Source organism: Acomys minous (genome assembly GCF_964271855.1).
Source record: "Acomys minous genome assembly, chromosome: 1".
Lineage (NCBI taxonomy): Eukaryota > Metazoa > Chordata > Mammalia > Rodentia > Muridae > Acomys > Acomys minous.
In genome coordinates this window covers 8,771,212-8,791,159 of record NC_140483.1, presented here as the reverse complement: position 1 = coordinate 8,791,159, position 19,948 = coordinate 8,771,212, and the positions used below count along the sequence as shown (strand labels likewise).

Sequence of the window (19,948 nt, the reverse complement as noted above, 5' to 3'; positions counted from 1 at the left end):
AAAACAGTCATGCTTTGGTAACTAGATGGTGACCCTACATCTCCCAGAGCTCCAGTGACTCCTATGTCCATCCTGGAGGATTGTCTTTCACCAATACTTAGGAGCTCAAGCCATAGTGTTTTATACAAGTCTTTCTGATAGTCTGTGTTTGAAGGTGTTTCATACTTAGGGATTTGGTTCCTCTCATAAATTCATAACCTTCTCCAGGTCATGGGGTCAAGTCACCAACTTGACATCATTTCAAAGCATAGCTCTCCACTAGATCAACAGCCACTGATGACTTTCTAGATGCCTGGTAAATATATCCGCTCCCTAGTATACTGAAAAACCGTAACATGTTACCTTCCAACTAGTTGTTAATGTACTCCTCCCTAGCATGTTTACAGATTGTTTCAGGGATACAAATGCTTCCTGGAATATTTAGGGTTAATATAGATTGCCCCAGGATTGATAAAGTAGAGAGGAGAAAGGAGCAAGAGCTGGGGTGTAGCTTAATGGGAGAGGGCTTGCCCAGTATACACAAGGCTGTGACTTAGAGCCCTGGGAACAGAGAAGAAAAAAAGGGAGGGAGGAATGAAGGGGAGAAGGAAATGGGAGGAAGGGAGGGAGGGAGGGAGGGAGGGAGAAGTAAGAAAAAGAAAGAGGGCAGAGAAGAACAAAGAGAGAAGGAAGGAGGAAAAAAGGGAAGAGGGAAAGGGAGGGAGGGAGGAAAGAGGTGAGAGGAGGGAAGGACAGAGAGGGAAGGAGGAAGAAAGGAAAGGGATAGAAGGGAAGGGGAAAGAGAAAGGATGGTACCAAAGGGAAAAAAATAAAGTAATAAAGTGGAGAGGAAGGAGGACGAAGAAGAAGGGAAGAAAGAAAAATGGATAAAAGGAAAGGAAAGGGAGGGAAGGGGAGGGGAGGGGAAGGAAAGGGAAAAACAAAACAGGTTCATACAGATTTATACATTTATGTGCTCAGGTGCCTCATGAAGTTTAGACAAACGTACTCCATAGGCCCCCCCCACAGACAAACCCCACTAAATGGAAGAATGTAGGGCAACCATCATCCTGTAATAGGCAAGAAGGTCTTTGTACCAGTTAAAGAAAACCAGTGACTACGACTTGAGGGCGGAGTACAGTGGACTCTGGGCTTAACACACACTATTTGGCTTAATTTAATCCTCCAAAGTTTCCTGTAAAGTAGATTAAGCAAATGGAAAATCAGAAAGGATTCAGAGTCCTCCCCACCCCAAAGCCATTTTCCTACTTCCTTATGACAGTCAGAATGGGACTATGGGGTCACGACCTCTTTTCATAGAGTAGAAAGAATTCAGTAATCAAAGCAAAAATCTTTGAGGAAGATTATAATAAATCTTGATGCAGGCTGAATGCATACCTAGCTGAGGCTGACATAAACATTACAGACAGCGCAGCATCCGCTGGGTCCTCCAGGGATAAGAGCATGTCTTAGGCAATTAAAACACAATGTATCCAACTGAGAATAAAGGGCACAGTGTGCCCAATATGGGATAAGAATGATAAAAACAATAGTGGAAATAACGTTTCACCCACTTCCCTCATTGGCCAACAGTTCAGGGCATGCCCAGAACTCACTCCTCTGCTTTGGCTTTTTCTCCTAGTAGGTCTTCTGTGGTGGTGTATTGTTATGTGGTAATTTGCATATTTTATGTGCTATTGATTAACAGTGTATAGCTTATTCATCTTCATATAATTAATACTTAGGGATACTACCCCAAAGAAAAGCTACCCCAAAACAAAATTTCATTGCTGAATTAATTATATATAAATTACTTATTATATAATTATTTGATACTATGATAAAACCATTTATATAACTATAAATCTCATGTAAATTAAACATATATCAAACATCTGTGATATACATGGCACATGTACTTGATTCTATCTACAAACACTCACACACAGAGACACGCACATGCATAATGTCTAGTCTCACTGAAGACAAGAATATCATGACCATGTTGATCAAATGGGTGAAACAAATACATACTGGCAAATTGTTTATCCTCATTACATTTCTGTCTATGTGTGAGTGTGTTTGGAAGCCCTAATGTCATGGCGTGTGTGGTGGTCAGAGCACAGCTTAGAGAGGTCAGCTCTCACCTTCTTCCACTCTGTGTGTCTCATGGATTGAACTGTGGTCACCAGGCTTGGCAGCAGACATCTTTGTCCTCTGAGCCACCTCACCAAGCCCACTGGTGGGAATTTTTTTTTACCTCACATAGGAGTAAATCTACATTATCCTGATTTCGAGAGTGGGAATAAAGGAGAACAAAGGGACTCTGGCTTCTTCGGAGTCAAGGGTTGGGGTTTCCTCAATCACAGAGCACTGGGCAGGTAGGGGTGGTGGAGGGGCTCCATCAATGGGCACCTCCATCTTTTTTTTTTTTTTTTAATACCAGGGAAGAGCCTGATGGCTTGTTTTTGTACAAGTTTAAAAGTCATGAAAGGCCACATGTAAATAACCTCAAAAAAGACAGTAGGCCACATAATTCTGAGACAGAGAAATGATGTTTTTGCTTTCTGGTCCAGTGTCTTGGACTCTCTGGACAAGGACTTCTTAAACCCACTTGCCGTTTTAACTCCACTCCTCTCCCGCCCTCAGCAGAAACAGGAAGCAGCTGTTTCTCATCACTCCGAGAATATTCCTCAAGCTCCCGAGGAGGCTGTTATTAAGTCCCCCTCACCATGCATGTTTTCTCTCTCTAAGCTAAATAAACTGAGTTCCTTTAGACCGTATTTAGAGGGGCAGACTCCCAAACCTTTAATCATCTGAGTGGCTGACAAGGACCAATGGTGCTTCTTGGAAGCGTTCCTCCACAGGGTTCCTGCTTGCCCCCTCAGCGCTGCCTAGCTACGCTTCTAACCACACCTCACCATGGCATCTTCAAAGCTACCTTCAAAAGCTGCAGGTGCCAGTCCTCCATTCCCTGTGCATCCTCATCATAGCATATTAAATTAAGTCTAAGAGAAGGTGAGTAGGGAATCAACCTGAGCCTCTGCCTTACATCCTAAAAGGTGTTGGGGAGGTAGTCCAGCAGGGAAGTGCCTGTAGTATACACACAGGGCAGTCTGTTGATCAGCCAGGGAGAAGGGACTTCTGACACCTGCTGCAAATGGGTGGACCTTCAGGGCAGCAAGCTCAGCAAAGGAAGCCAACCCAAGATCCAAAGCATCTCACTTGCATGAGAAGTCAGACCAGGAGAGTTTATACAGAAAGAACGTAACTTGTTGTTGCAGGGGTTCTGGGGACAGGGTAATGAGTCATTGTGGAGAAATGGATGCAGAGTTTCTGTTTTGGATGGTGAACACCAACAACAAATCCTGGCCTGGTGAGATAGCTGCTCAGTGGATTAAGGCACTTTCTGCCTCGACTGCTGTCCCAAGGTTGGTCCTCAGGACCTCCATGGTGGGCGTGCTCACTCCGCTAGCATTATCCTCTACTGTCAATTTAAGCAGTGCATACTCTCACACAATTAACACACTCACAACCTCACACCAACTGCAGCTTAAAAGGTGGAGGTGGGGTGCAGCATTTAAAATCCCGGCAATGATGTTAACAACATAGCACAGGACACCCACAGTGGCAAATAGAGACAGCTGAGAGGTGAACTTCATTCTTTGTATATGTTTTATCACAATAATTTTTTCTAATTTTAAGGGAGTGAGAGACGGGTATAAAAGAAATAACAAAACAAAGACTGTCCTAAGAATGTAGATGGACCCTGCTCTTCAGTTTTCAGTGATTTTCCTGAAACTTCTCTATTTCAAAGAAAGTAAACATTAAGATTAAAGATGACAAATTCTGATAAGATCATTGGAAAAAATAGAACACAGATTGGCAATTAGCTATGTAAGGAAATATCCTTCAATTCTTATAAAAACAGCCACAGCATGCTAATGTGTATGAACATATATACATGCACCCACAAATATTCATTTTAAGTTAAGGTAATTTAAAGTTTCTCCTATTTTTATAGTCCTGTGTGTCTGTGTGCATGTGTGTGTGTGTGCCTGTGTGTGTGTGTGTGTGTGTGTGTGTGTGCGCACACGTGCACATGTGCATGTGTGTTTTTTGTGTGCAAATGTGTGTATGTGCCACAAATGGCACACTGAACACGTAGAGGTCGGAGGACAACTTGCCAGAGTCAGACTCTCTCCTTCCACTATTGTCTCAAGGATGGAACTTGGGTCTTCAGGTTTGGCAGCAAGCACCTTTACCCACCGAGCTGCAATACAGGCTCTGCTTTTTTGCCTTTAAAAAAAAACTGACCAACAATAGTTCCTCACTAATTAGAAGTCAGGGAAGGAGGGGGTCCTAATGGCTTTAAAATGAGATTTATCTGTCTCTGGCTTCACTGCCACCCACAGTGCTCCTGTCATTACATTACTGATACGGACGAGTTATATACAACATGTGCAAAACTCTCACATCTCACCTTTGGCAAGGTCTTAAGTTCCTCACTGAGTTACAAAACCCCTACACAAAAGGATTCATTCATCCCTCCACCCCTGCAAAGCAGCCAGCCAGGGAGTGGCTAGAGGTGAAAGTCACCCTGTTACTGAATAGTTTGGGGGGGGTGTTAAAAAAAAAGCAAAAATCTAGTTGAAAATTACAGGCAGAGAAAAATCTTCACTGTAAAAGAATATACTTTAAATCAACTTTCAATCTGGCTCAGTGCCAAGGGTGACATCTCCCCATGAGATACTGCAGCATGGCAGGAAAGCTTTGGGAATTGGGCATCACTGTCCATACCCCAGCATTAATGAACCTGCAGGAAAAGTAAGGGGTCAATTCAACTGACTTCCTGATGGAGATTTCACAACAGGGCTATAGGGAAAACCCTGAGCCAGTCAGCCCATCTTGCTGTAAGCATGGTCATAATGTTCCCAACTGTCATTAGTGTCTAGGTGTGTTTAAATATGATTAGGGTTCCTAATGTTATTAATGAATGACGACTTGAGGGTACACTCTGCTCCTGTGACCATGAGCCTCTCGGATGTGCTTGGCTCCAAGCGATGTACTTCGGAATCATAAAGCTCAGTACTGGGGAGACACTTTAGAGGCCAGCTGCTCCCGCGCAACACAGCTCACTCTCCTTGCTCTTTGTGTGCAAAGGCCCCTCCTCTCCACTTTACAAGAAAGGTCGTCCTGTCACCTCTAGACATTTCAGATTCTCTAGATTCTACCTTATCTGAGCATTTTCCGCTGCCTTGTGTCTGTGCAGTCAATGGAGCTCTTCAAACATTTCCATGTTTGTTTTTAGTCCAACAAAAACCCTGTGGGGTGGACATCATGGCTCCGAATCTCCACCTTCTATATCTAAAGAGGGGAAAACATGAAGTGCTCATGTGTGTTGGTAAAGTGTGGTAGGGAGAGCTAGCTGTATGCTCGAGGAAGAGGGTTTTCTAGTATTGTATTTTTGGTCATTCTAGCAAAATTTGAAATTCTCTCTCTTCTCCAGCATCCTTCAGGTCAAATTCAAGGGGCATTTTGGTCCTGGTAATGCCCCTCTTCCACCCCATTACTGCGTGTTTAACCAAAAGCCTGTATTCCCTGGTCCTTGGGCCACACACACACACACACACACACACACACCTTTTAACTTTAACACAGGATCTGTATAAGTTGCCTATGCTGGCATTGAATTCTTTCTTGACGCCATGCTGACTTTGAACTTACAGTCCTCCCACCTTGGCCTCGGCCCCCCCCACCCCCCCACCCCCCCGTGGCTGTAATTTAGGGCTGTGCTAAGCTGTCTTTTCCATGCCAATAAAGTCCATATGTGGTGTAGACAATGGAAAGGATACAGGGTGTGGCAAGCATGGTCTGGGGACATTTACTTCCTTTGGGGAACACTTTTAATGTAAATGACTTATTTGGGCAGTAGCCATATCCATCATCCATTGAGTCAATAATTTCTGTCTCTGTCTCTTTCTGTCTCTCTCTTTGTCTTTCTGTGTGTCACTCTGTCTCACTGTTTCTCTCACTCTGTATAACCATATAGTTAGTTAGTTAGTTAGTTGGTTGGTTGGTTAGTTAGTTGTTACATATAGGTTGTTGTTAAGTCTGATTTTCTACCCCAAATCCTTTCTGGAATGAGATAGAAGAAATTTTTAAAAAAGAAACATCTCAGGATTAATGAGCCTCTATATTTGTCCCATATTCCTGTGTGATCCTAAGCTCTGGGCCAAGGAGCACTCTGGACAGCACTGCTGTAGTCTACACTTGTGTGATTTATATTTTGATCAAATTACAGACGTCTCCCTTTCAACTTTGCACTTGATCTTTCTATCCAGGTTTTTTAGCTGGTTAGAGTCTCTTTGAATGTTGCTTGCCACACACACACACACACACACACACACACACACACACACACCCCTTTCTTTTGACATTACATATTACTGCCTACTCAACATCTTCATTGTGTTGGTGTCAAAGCTAAACACCACTGCATCCATCCAGGCCCTGCTGCTGGATGCAGTTGCTTCCTTCCTGGCTGGTTGTCTACAGAAAAAAAAAAAAAAAAAAAAAAAAAAAAGGAATTTCAACAACTGAAAGAGCTGCAAGGCCTGTTAGATGTGAAGTCTTGCTCAGCTGGATGGAAAGTCCATCTATTCCACCCACTCGGTGGCCCTTGGGGTTCCTGGAGCCTCTACTGAAAACCATCAGTGCTGAGAAAGGTGCAGATATTTGAAGACAGGCACACCCATGCTCTCACTTTAACCAACTTACATGTTAGTTACAATGTCAGGACATGTCACTCTTCTGGTGTGTCTCTGACTTCATGTGGCCATCTTGCTGTGGACATTACGAATGGCTATTATGGGCCTGTCCTCCCCCAATATGGTCCTATCTTAACGAATTATCTCTGCAGTGAACTTACTTGCAAACCAGATCATATTTCAGGAATGAGTACTTCGATGTATCTGTGGGGAAAGGGGAGCAAAGGCAACTGCAACAGTGAGTGAGTGTCACACACCATGCTATGTCGGAAACTTTGAAATGTGTGACCTAGCAGTAAAATCCTTCAGAGCAAAGAATGTTCTTTCTCCGGCTTCCTTCTTACCCTGCAGACTTCCGCATGGCACCTTATATAACCTTGTCCTGGTCAATTCTCATTTCTCATCACTAACAAACCTAGGAACATCCAGTCAAGTGATAAGAAAGTCCTGAACAATCAGTCTTTGATAGTGACAAATGAAAACGACTGCGGGGTGTGTGTGTGTGTGTGTGTGTGTGTGTGTGTGAGGGGGGCAGGTGCTGCTGAACAGATGACTCAGTGGTCAAGAGCACTGACTGCCCTTTCAGAGAATACGGCTTCAATTCCCAGTACCCACATGGCAGCTCACACCTGTCTGTAACTCCAGTTCCAAGGCTTCTAACACCTTCACACACAGAAATAGATATACATGCAGGCAAAAAAAACAAAAAAACAAAAAAAAAAAAACAAAAAACCATAAATATAAAATAAAGAAAAGATAACCACGTAGGGCTTTCTCTATACCCACGTAGCATCCACAGAGGCTACATATATCACGAAGAACAGAATTAGGATCTGAGATAGGATATTGGATGGGACCCTTTCTGCTTTATTACATGTTACTAGGAGAACAGAGGGGAAGCAGAAAGGAGAATTGTCAAAAGATGGAATGTGGAACTTTCTAGAGAACCAGAGCTAGTCAAAATGGCCCTCCCCACCCCCCACCCCCAGAGGCAGAAATGTAACTCTCCTCCTTGTCACAATTGGCCACCTGAGGGGTGCCTAACGAACCAAGGCTGCCATGATGACCCTTCTGAGATAGCTTAGCAGACCTAGTACTTACTACTCTGCTAACCCCATGTCCCGTAATTGTCATGGCTCCTTTGTAATTGTAGCCTTCCAAGAAATCCTAAGTAGTGTGCACCTGGCAAAGACTTCTCAAGAGCCTGTAGAGTCAGCCTGCAGCGTATCTGGAGGAATGAAACAAGTGAAAACAGACTCTCCTTGGAGCTCAGATAACCTGATTTGTGTTGCTATATTGAGTGCTTTCTGTTTACAGTGAGTAACAGCACTTGATAGACACCTATGGCATGCATAACCGTGTGCACATGTGATCAGGGAGAACACACAGAACCTTTAATTATCTTTATGTGAATGTCACCGGATATGTATTCAGACCACTCACACAGACACAGACACACACACACACACATACACACACACACACACACACACACACACACACACACCACTTCACACTGCTCTGTGATGGAATTACCTTACAATTCTCCATTGTTCCCTTCCTTTCCTACATTCTCTACAGATGGGCCTTTGTGCCAACTGTGACTGCACATGGGCAGAAACAAGGGAATTCACTTCTCCAGGTCTAAGGGATGAAAGAGACCTTTGTCACTTGAAATCTACATGTTGCACCTCAGAGAAATATGTGAGGCCATCGCAGATGTTTCACAGCTTAGAATGGATTCTACCAGACAAACTGAATCACATCAGTGCAGCAGAGAGAGCACGCAGCATAGCATTCGTTGATTTGAGGCCATGATCTCCTTTTGTTGGCTGAACTCTCTCATGCCTTGAGGTTGTGCCCCCACAGCCTAGTACTACACCCTGTGACAGTATGAAATTGTCCCTTGCTACAAATGTGGACAAGTCCAAAACAGGCCCCATGAACTCCCTAGGGCCGCCTTCTGATTTTCTTGATTCCTTCTCCCAATTCTCTGAGCTGACCCTAACACACATGGGTTTGGAGAACGCGTTTCTAGTACCTTCTTTCCACTTCCAGGTATGTACAATACATGTGGTCACTGTTATAAATTTATGTACATTTTTACCTTGAGCTGAGTGTTTTTATTAGAGGGTGGGGCTAGACAGTACTAAACATAAGTCAGCAGTAGTCTTTTTTTTTTTTTTTTTTTTTTTGTGCTTTAAACAGTATAGAGAACTTATGGGTTATCTTCTTAGCTTGCTTCCTGTTGCAATGACATAACTGAGGTTGCGTACTTGAGGTTTTACTAGCCAATATGTTTGCGGGGATGAAAGGGAAAGTGTGGGGAGTCAAATTCGTCTCAGTTCTGGTGAGGGCATGTGGACTATATTACAGCATGTTGAGAGTGTGTGCCAAGGCGGCACACATAAACAAGCAGGGCCAGCATAGGATAACCTGGCTTCACAATGGATGCAAAGGGGCACAGTAAGGAAACTATGACTGAGGAGCAGAGAATAACAAGAAAGAGAATAGTAGAGAAAGGTAGGATAGTAGGGTGGGGGTGGGGAGTGGAAGAGGACCTTGTTCTTATAAACAAAGTAGGGGAGGGTTGCAACACCTTGGGGCTTTCATAGTGGAGCAGGAGTCAGTGAGGTGAGAAGGGGAGGTGAGAAGCGCGCCAGGAGGCTAGTATAGGTGCTTTGGAAACAAAAAAGTATGAGTAGGGACTGAGGGCACCTGGGCCAGCATGGCTTTGATATGCTAATGATGCCACAGGTCTCTGCCAATGGAGAGTCAAGGGTGCCTTCGGCAGAGGCAGGGGGAAATGACATCCTTTGTCAGATGGGAACCCTCTCTCACACTCCTGAGGACTGCCTGCTTTTATCTAACCACCAGAAACACATCTATAGTCCAGTTTGAATTGAGCCCAGACTCAATTTTGGACCAAGTCAGTGGGCATGCCCTTTAAGGGGAAACTGAGGTACCCTTTGGAGCTGACAAATAACAAGCCACTTTGGGGGGAGGAGCAACTCAGTCTCAGGATACCTAAGCCTCACCACGGCGTGGAAATTAACACTGCCAGCATCTTCTTCCAAGGCCCGCCTGCCCAAATATCCCCTATGCCTCACTGCTTCAATGCTCCAGCTTGTCAGCACCTTCCCACTGGAGGTCATGCCTCAAATGCATGTCCCAGTAAGGAACAAACCATTCCTAAACCCAAGCTCCATTAACTTGTTATAGCGTTTTATATTTTTTAATCTTCATGGTTTCTCTACTTTGCCAGCTGAACAGAAAATGGGTAAGTAAGCACATTCCTTTCTCCATAAACAACTTGGCGAGAGACCTTTAAAACCAATGCAGGACATCGTCCAGAGCTAAAGAAGTGAGTGAGGGCTCTTGAAGAAGCCTTTATGATGTTACCCATTTATTTTAACAATTCTTCTCGCTGTGACACTTCTCTTAACTTCGTTCAAAACCATCCACTAAGTACCTATTATGCAGACTAGAGTATGGGGCAAGGACCAAACACGAAGATGGAGTGAGCACAAGACCAAGTGCATCTGATGATGAAGAGCGTGGAGGAGAAAAACACAGCTGAGAGCAGAGGTGGCTCTGCTGGAAAGGGACCCTGAGGTGACAGACAGGGTACGGCACAGAGTTACCAGCAAGATACAGATGGACAGAGACCTAAACGACTGAAGGGAACCAGGCACATGCATGGCTCTAGAAGTGCATTGTGGGTAGAGAGGGGAGTAGACACAAGCCTTAGCAGGGAATGAGTAGAGTAGGTGACAGAGACCAGGACCAGCATATGGGAACCTCCCAGAAGTCTAACGCAGAAACGCAGACTTTTCAGACTAGCGCGACCAGAGGAGGCTTCAGGGGCCTGACTTCACATCCAACTGAAACCAGCACCATCCAACCTCCTGGCTCATTGTCTAGACTCCCCAATAATTCCCTGGCAGTTTTCAAAAGTTAAAAAAAAATCAATCCCACCTTTCAAACATGCAGATCTTTCCTTGAGAGAGTGCTCTCAAAAGCTGTATTCTAAGCCTGCTTCTAGGACAGAAGTTCTATCAAAAACTATTCTGAACTTCATCAAAATGCCTGAGTCAAAAAGTAAATGTGTTTTTCCCTTGGAAGAGACTTTGGCCTCTAAGAGGTCATAGAATAGCAGAGATACCAAACATTTGCAGCAGAATAAAAAGGGCTTTATTGAAAGTCAGTTCAGAAGGGGGCTGGAAAGATAGCTCAGTGGTTAGAATCTCTTCCAAGGGACCCAGGTTCAGTTCCCAACATCCACACTGGGAGGTTCACATGTTTTCCGAGGAATCTGATGCTCCCATCTGGCCTCTGTGTGCACTAGGCACATGTGGTGTCACATATGTCATGCAGGCACCCACTCATACACACAAGTTAAAACATTAAAATTTTAAATTTGAAATAGCAGATTCCCTTTGACAATGGACTGAGACAGAGTAGTGAGGGGGTGCTCAAAATGCAGAGGCTCGGAGAGAGAGGCATTCACTGGGCCGAGGAGCTGATATGAAGAAGGTAGAAAGCAAAAGCAAACCCTGAGCTAGCTGGTGATGAAACTCCTTTTCTTCTCCACTCAAATGGCTCCTGAGCAGAGGGTGTGGGAAATGTTCTTTATGGAAGGCCGGAGGCAAAGCCGTGGGGAAGCAACCAGAAATCAGACCCAAGCTTGGACTACAGAGCCCAAGCTTTTGTTTATAGCATTTGGGAGCCGACTATAAATGAAAGATATTGGTCTACAAAAGTTCAAAAGAAATGCTTGGGAAATTACAGTGGTAAGTGCTGGGGAGACAGCCTGTGCATGAAGTTCCCATGCCTGAGTTCTGCACCTGACACTTCTCGGACAAGTAAAGTGCTTGTATTCATAACACACCCACGTGCAAATAGTTCTAGCAGCAGGACTTCTTGGGATCCCCAAGGGGCAAAGCTATGCTTTCAACATACAGGGTCCCAACCCCACAGACTTGTGCTTTCTGTGGATATGGTGAAGAACCCGAAAATAGGGTCCCTGGGACCAGACAGGCTGGGTGGCTGGGAAGCTGGGCATGGACCTCCTCTAGCCCAGTGGCCAACAAAGTGCTGGAGTTGACTGGGCTCCAGTGCCCTTGTTTATGACACACAGGGGATGGTAGTACCTACCTTCTAGGGCTTTTATAAAGAGTGAATGGTTCTTTTCACACACACACACACAACGAGAGACAGACAGAGAGAGAGAGAGCGAGAGAGAGAGAGAGAGAGAGAGAGAGAGAGAGAGAGAGAGAGACAGACAGACAGACACTAGGGGAGAGAGAGCGCTTACATCGTGCAATGTACAGTGACTACTGTATGCGTTAACATTATCAGTATTGCTCTATTGTTTCTAGGGTATATTATTAAAATATATGCAGAATAACAGCACCATTAGTCACTATTGCATGCCCAGAGGCTTTCTTTTCTTTGATACAGACAAGAAGGATTGCTGACCGTGTGACTTTTTGGGTCCTGTCTGCTCACAAGGCTAGCCGACTCAGTAGCATCATGACTTAATGGAAATGACAACAATTCAACTTCCTCATGAGGCAGGCACGCCATTTGATCACTTAATTGAAAAAAAAAAAAACCCTGAGATATTAATGGCCTCATGTAAAGACTGTTTTTTTATACATCGTGGCTGCTTTGTTTGTTTGTTTGTTTTGGAGGGGGCTGAAATGGTTACTATGCTGTGTGTGTCTCCTGTGTGGCGCCAGGAATGAGATCAGTCTTAAGGGGATTGTATGCTGTAAAATTCCATACAACAGGAGCACAGTATAACATTTTTTTTCAGTAGCATATTTTGCAAGTCTAATTTAACAGACAGTCAGGTTTTCTGGCTGACCTCTTTTTATTTTATATCCCCTTGGGCAGTATGAGAAATGAAAGCTGAGAGCGCGCTCTCTCTTCTCTGTCTCTCTCTCTGTCTCTCTCTGTCTCTGTCTCTGTCTCTCTCTCTCTCTCTGTCTCTCTCTGTCTCTGTCTCTGTCTCTGTCTCTCTCTGTCTCTCTCTGTCTCTCTCTGTCTCTCTCTCTCTCTCTCTCTCTCTCTCTCTCTCTCTCTCTCTCTCACACACACACACACACACACACACACACACACATGCACACAAGCATGCACACACAGGAGGGATGGGTCAGGAAGAAAGCTGTGGCAATTCTTATTAACTCCATTCGTACAGCTCTCCCTACAGTAGCTGGGAGGCCCTCCTTTCACCTCTTAAGAACCCAGATCGTTCCAAGTACAGGTCTAGGCCACCCAGCAGCCACCCTAACTTTCAGCCCAAGGCCTCAGAGATGACATTTCAGGATCTTGCACAGATGAACTACGTACATGGCTGCTCAGTTGGGCGGTGACTTGTTCTCCCTCTTACAACAGTTTTTTAGCTGTATTTTATAGGAACCCAGAACATCACCCCATGACCCTGGGGACGGATTGCTGTAAACTTTTACTCACTAGTCTTCAGCTAATGAGCTAATTGAAAATGAGCTGCTTCCCAGCTGAGGACAGGAAGCTCCTAGTCCAAGTGCTAAGTGATCACACTGCAACCATCGGGAGACCTTGGGGAAACCACATGAGTCCGGAAGCAATTGGCCTTTTTCTTCCCAGGGAGAAGCAGGGTCTCCAGGAAGGGAACCACGTGCATGCACGCATGCACACATAAACACACACACACACACACACACACACACACACACACACACGAGCAGTCTCCTTACCAAGCTCTTCAAGGGATTACATCCTTAGGGAATACCTACATCCACATGCAGACTTACATATAAGTATGCACTAGTGGGCTTATCATGTGTGTGTCATACACACACACACACACACACACACACACACACACACACACTCACGCGCGCCACCCTCTCTACACCAGTGCCCTGAGGAATCCCAGTGTGTCTTCCATACATTAATCTCCACTGACCAGTCACCCCATCATCTTCTAGGGAGCATAATGAGAAGATACAGTAATCAAAGGGTGTCCAGAAAGTTCAAGAACCATTTAAGAACAAAACCATTGTGTTTTTTTGTTTTTTGTTTTCAAAATAATATTTCAATGAGTTTGGATATAAAACTCATAAATCTATTACATGTGTTCAGTTCTATCCTTGCGCCTTAGTCTCACTCCTGCAATTCAAGGCCATCAGCATAAGCATCAAGTGCTGGGCTAAAAATTATATGACCAAAGCCACAAAAACAGCCCCACCTCGTCCACCCCAGTGACAACTACAGCCGAAAGCTGATGAACATGGACAAATGGGGCTTCCAGTAAAGGGGTTAGAGGCCGACGTCAGAGGACAGCTCGGGAGTCAAGGGGATAAAACACAGGTGGACGTTATACAGGGTGGGTGTTACGTGCATGGTCCTCTGCAGGGTTTCCTGGCCAGTACCGTCCTGTTATGCTGATGAAAATGTCAAGTCCAAAGGATCACCATAGCTGCTGGGCATCTTCCGCATTCTTCCTCATCTAATTCCATGCTTCTCACTTATGTTCCTAACTAATAAGTCCATAACCCATATGAATAACCACCTTTTGATGACCTAGCTGGGGAGATTCATCTTGCTGTTGAGGTTCTGGGTCTTTATTTGTTTTCTGTGCCCTGGCAGTTTTGGAAGACAAGAGTGTTACACAGTTGAGTCCCATGTGTAGAGACACAACATTGACTACAGGCCTTACTCATATTCCTTCTGACAGATTGGATACCTTTCCTGAGCTGTTCTTTTCTACTCAGGAGGTTCTGGTCTCTCCGCATCTGTAGTTCACATCACGAGCAGCCAGTGCTGTGGAAGTCTCAGAGAAGAGACAAACCCATGAAGAGCTTACAAAGTCTTCCACATGGCCAGCCTCATGGGACATGCCCCTTCCTAGAGGTGACATGGCCCCTGGATCAAAAAGAAGTCTCTGCAAGCCCATTGTCTGAAGCCAGCTCAGCAGGTTACACTGCAAAGGCAACTAGACCACAGAGAACCCAGCCTCACTCCACTGAAGCTACATCCCAAAACAGCATCAAAGAGAACGGTCCAGGACTCTGTGCAGAGCACAAGAGTAGAGTTATTTCATTTTTTAAAAAAATCAAGGGGCAAAGGAGATGCTAGGAGCATAAATGTATTTGTTTCTTTGAGTCACATTGAAATTTATCTGATACCTTTGAGGGCCTTGCTTCTTTTCATAGATGCTAGTATTTGTTGACCTTTCAATTCTCATTCTACCCTCAAGGCAAATTTTCCTTGTTTTTCTTCTCTTCCGACTCTTACCACGGTTTATGAGCTTGATTTCTTGCACTGTGATAAGACCATGATCAAAGGAAACTTGGAGCAGGAAAGGGTTACCTCATCTTACACTTCCAGGTCACACTCCACTGAGGGAAACCTAGTCAGGAACTCAAGACAAGAACCTGGAGACAGGAACCGAAGCACAGGCCATAGGGGAACACTGCTTGCTGCCTTTTTGTGACTTGCTCAGTCTTGCTCAGACTACATGGCCAGGGGTGGAAGCACCCCAAGCAAGCTGCCCCTTCCCCATCACTAATTAAGAAAGTGACACCAGGCTTCCCATAGACCAATCTTATGGAGTCGTCTTCTTATTTGTGGTCACCTCTTCTCAGATTAACTCTAGCTTGTCAAAATCAAAACAACACAAAAATCCAACGAGGACACAAAGGAAAAAGGAATCTTCAGTGTTCACTATGAGCAGGATAGAAAAGGCCAGGAGCCTTGTAAATCAGAGACAGATTCCTGTCTCAGGCCCGCCACTTCCTACCCTCATGACTCTGACCAATGACTTAATCTCTTTGAGATTTGACTTAGCATCTTTCTCTATAGGACAGAGAAAGAAGGTAGAAGCAATACCAGGGAGGGCAGTGTCCCAGTCCAGAGGAGTCACATGGCATACCTCTGCTGAAGTGGCCATAGCACAGTAGGGAGCATAGACGGGCACTATCAGAGGCTTGGCAGGCTCAGCCCTGTCTATGGGGCATGAGCTGCCCACCGGATGCTTCCAGAACACACATGAAGACTCAAACGCCCATTCTAACAAAGGGTCCATTCTAGCAAATAAGATAAAGCTCTATGTGCACACTCCCCAAGCAGTTCCTGAGCCCCACTTAAGAGCTATGCATATATTCTCATAAACTCACATACAGCATATACGGATACAGTAATCTTCCATTTTAATAATGATGAGGAAAAGCTTAATCTTGATTATTCAATTCTCCAAATAATTAAACCCACAGCAATGAGGTTGCTGCACACAGATGTAATTTGTTCTGTTTTGTTTTTTTCTTCAAGTAAGCCCACCTGTGAGTCATACTGCCTGAACCAGGGATCTATTCTTAATCCCCTTCAGTCTTTCTCTATTAGACTCTGCCTGGAAGCCACCTTTTCCTGGGTCCATGCAATATAAGCCCACAAAAAGTCTGTTGTTGGGAGCTGATATAGTTTAGCTCAGTAGCAGCGTGCTTGCCCAACATACACAAGGCACTGAGCCTGATTCCCAACATGGCAAAAATAAATAAATACAAACAAAATCTCACACTTGTGTTTCTGTTCAGAATGACCCCTCACCTTGTTTTAATATACTTTAAAGCTGGTTTTGGAAGCCTCACTTGAGCACTGACTCTTCTGAGAGTGATTTCCCAGGCTCTGCCCCTCTACACCTGCACACGCTGTTCACACATCATGATGTGTAAGCTGTTTGCTTGCACATCTGCCTTCCTCACCAGATGCAGGGCTTTAAAGAATGGCTTCACGGTGCATGCAGATTACCTGAGGACCTCCTCAAATGGAGTGGGTAGGAAATGGGAGTTTGCATTGCTCATAGCTCCTAGATGAGTCAAGCCTCAGCCCTACATGCTGCCCTGAGTCATTTGCTTCAGAGTCTGTGTGTGAAATCTCAGGGACCCCCTTCTTCATCTGTGTTTCCAACAGCCACCCAGAAGCTCTACCGGCAAATGAGAGAGGAGATGTCAGGGTGGGTGTTGTAATGGAGAATAGTGATTGCACATGTCGGCTAGAGAGCAGTGCATTGAGAGATCAGCTGTAGGAGAGGGAAGGGAAACGGTGAAGTTAGAGACGAGACGGTAAGCAGGAGATGAGGAGGCATGGCAGAGGTAGAGAGGAAGGGAATGAGGAAAAGAAGAGATGGGGTAAGGGAGAAAGGAGGAGGCCCATCCAGTTGCCCTGCCTGGGGTGGTCTGGCCTGTGTGGCCCGGCTTTCCAGATGAGAGGCCTGACTGATGGACCAAAGTGTCCCAAGGTGGTACTGCAGGCCTCCACTCCAGGTACTCCACTGCCAAGGGAGGGTGTCAGTGTTGGCACTGCACTCTGTGTCTCTTCCTTGCTGAGTGATGAGGGACCAGCTGTTTAGGTAACAACAAAGCACGACTCATCACCCAAACATACAGAAGAAAATCCTTCCAGGACAGAGTTTCACCCACTAAAACGACCCACACAAAGGCTACCTGGTACAGTTCAATCCGTTGTTCGGCCACTCTGGCTTTGGGGTTCTGCAGGCGAAACACCCTGAACTCAGCCTTCACCAGGTTCGAAGCATTCTTCTCCATTGCTGAGACATCAAAGCGCACGATTCTGAAATAGGGTCTGTAGAAAGTGGGCGGGATGGCATCTGCAAAGAGTCAGGGCAACGGTTGAAAACGATTAAATCCGTCATGAACTCAAGAGAAACCACACTGTAAGACAGTCCCAAGGAACTAAAAGGGAAGTCTCTATGGAATTTGGTTTCCAATGGCCAATTTAATACCATTAAGAACTAACCAGGAACAAACTAAAATGAGCATGTTGTGAGTTTGGTTCCAGGAGAAGCAGATTAAGAATGATTAACAAACCATTTCCAACCACGTCCGAACGCAAGCAGTCAACCCAGTCTTTTGAAGGCTGACAGACCAGTGGAAAACCCTAGATGGCTACAAACTGGAAAAAGTTTGTGACAGTTGATGGCTGGAGAGGGCTGCCGGGCTTGCATACACTTTAATCAGATATGCCAAGAAAATCGCTCCTAAGTGGCAAGGCTTCTCCCCATGTGTTTTTTCCTTGAAAGTTTGGCATCCAGACACTCCACTCTTATCCGGGCTCATGGGCTGGGTCATTTTTTACTTGAAACGTCTGGGTTTTCACACATATGACCAAGTTACGATAAGAAAATCTGAATAAAAGAGAAATAGACCCACCAACTACCCACATCTGGTCCAGCCTTGAATTGGGGGTGGGGGTGGTGTAGGTGGGAGGTGATTCTAACTATGAAACAGGAAGAATAAAGCACCAATGCCTTTATTTTGGAGCCTTGTCATAGACAGCATTTGTCATGTTACACAACATTTTCAAGATCGTGTGTTGCTTAGAATCTTCTCTTATTTTTCAGCGACTGTCATTGCCTTTGACTATGAAAGTGACATTACTCTAAGACCTAAACAGGTTACTGTGCCTCTCTGACATTCATTACACACCAACACTGGGTCAATAGACCACTGGCTTTTAGTAGGTTTCTTGCAATCTTCCAACTTTTTCCTGTAAATTTACCTTCCCTATTCTAGAATGTTCCATCTAATCTAGAAGCTCTATTTCTTTTTGCCCTTTGCACAGTCACATGACCGCATTACAACATTCACGGTTATGCTTCTCTTTTTGTATTTTGATTGTTTCTGCATTGTGATTATTGATTTTGTTTTCCCCTGTAAATTTTTTAAAATCTGGAAAGTAGAGAGACAACTGGGGCAAGGAATTTCTCCCCTGTCTCATCCCCCCACCCCCACCCCTCTTCAGGACGGAGTTCTGAATACAAGGATTTCACCAGAGAAATTTGTTTGTGTAGTTGATCACTAATGGGGTCAGGTACCTGCCTATTGGCAACACTAACTTATTCAATAAGCCATCTTGTTGATCTTAAAATAGATATAAATGCCCTTCATGATTTCCTGGGAAATCTGTGCCTTGACAACTTATTCCAGTGTGGAGGCAGCTAGAAACAAAGCACATTTTCTCATCTTTTGGAGCTCTGCAGTTTTTAAATGATGGGTGCTTTTCCTTATCCCTCCCCATGTCCCTGAGACTGCACATGCAGGCTCCTGGAACTCTCAGTCAATTGCGTATGAATTCAGGCTTTGTAGGCTGGCAAGCCAGAACTCTCAGAAACAAACAAACAAACAAACAAACAGTACCACAAGTCCAAAGAAAGCAGATTTGGGAGAAAAGAAAGTATTCACTGAGACACTGCGATGGCCTCTGTGGAACAGACGGTTGGGGGGGGGGGGCAGGGAAGCCTTCAGAAGGACTGAGGAGGGGCTTGGAGTCCCTTAGCTGCTGAGACAACACTGACTTGTTCTCCCCTTGGAGCATCCCCATCCCCACACTCAGGACTCCTGGGCCTAGGCTAAGCAGCAAAGCTGAAAACAGGTCGCTGGCCCTGGCAGAGCCTGCTGGGCAGAGCTCAGGCCAGGCCAGGCGCTCTGGCTTTCCACACCCTCTTGGCCAGAACCTTCCGCGGGAGTCATGGCCACATTCATCTTCACTTATCCTCTAGGTTTGACAGCAGAGGCCTCAACCATCCTTTGAAAGTGCATCCTGGAAGAGCAAGATTGGTCATGTGTGTTTCCTGTCATTAGCCAGAGTAAACAACTTCGTTTCCCCCTTTTCTTTCTTTCCGAGGAGCCCCTCCGGACTCATTCTTCTGTCAGAGACTGCCATCGTTCGCGCCCCTCTGCCACAATCTTCTCCTTTATCAAGTTTGTAAATAAGTGCTTTCCAGATTTATTTTTATTCTCTTTTGTGTTTATTAAACTTTGAACAATTTTTTTTCCCCTTTCTGGTTTTCTGCCCACACACACGCGTTTCCTTTTTATGGCTGCCTCAGACCATGAGGTCAATTTTGTTTCTCCTTCTTCTAAGCAAATCTCCAAATGACCCTGTCCCAGGCTTTTGAGCTCTGAAGGGGCATCCGCAGATATTTACAGGAGCAGCTAGACGGCTCAGTGTGGTCCTTCTCCTGTGTTCCCTCCACCCCAGGCAAACAGTCCTCTCTGCTGCCTCACAGAACCATTTAGACAGCTTATATTGTAACTGACTGATAAAACCAATCTGCATTTAGGTTCCTGTTTTGTAAATAAAAGCAGTTAGTGCACAAGGTGGCAGGATAGCAGAGTAGGCCCAACCAG

At 45.0% G+C, this 19,948-nt stretch overlaps 1 protein-coding gene across 2 annotated transcripts in view; it reads right to left on the bottom strand.

Moving 5' to 3' along the window:
* TGFB2 (transforming growth factor beta 2) overlaps positions 1-19,948 on the bottom strand; it is an 81,487-nt gene that overhangs the window by 8,697 nt on the left and 52,842 nt on the right. For both annotated transcript variants that reach the window (XM_084773630.1, XM_084773631.1), the window contains one exon: positions 17,243-17,406. In XM_084773630.1, the coding sequence (XP_084629756.1) occupies positions 17,243-17,406 (164 nt within the window). The remainder of the gene's footprint in view (positions 1-17,242; positions 17,407-19,948) is intronic.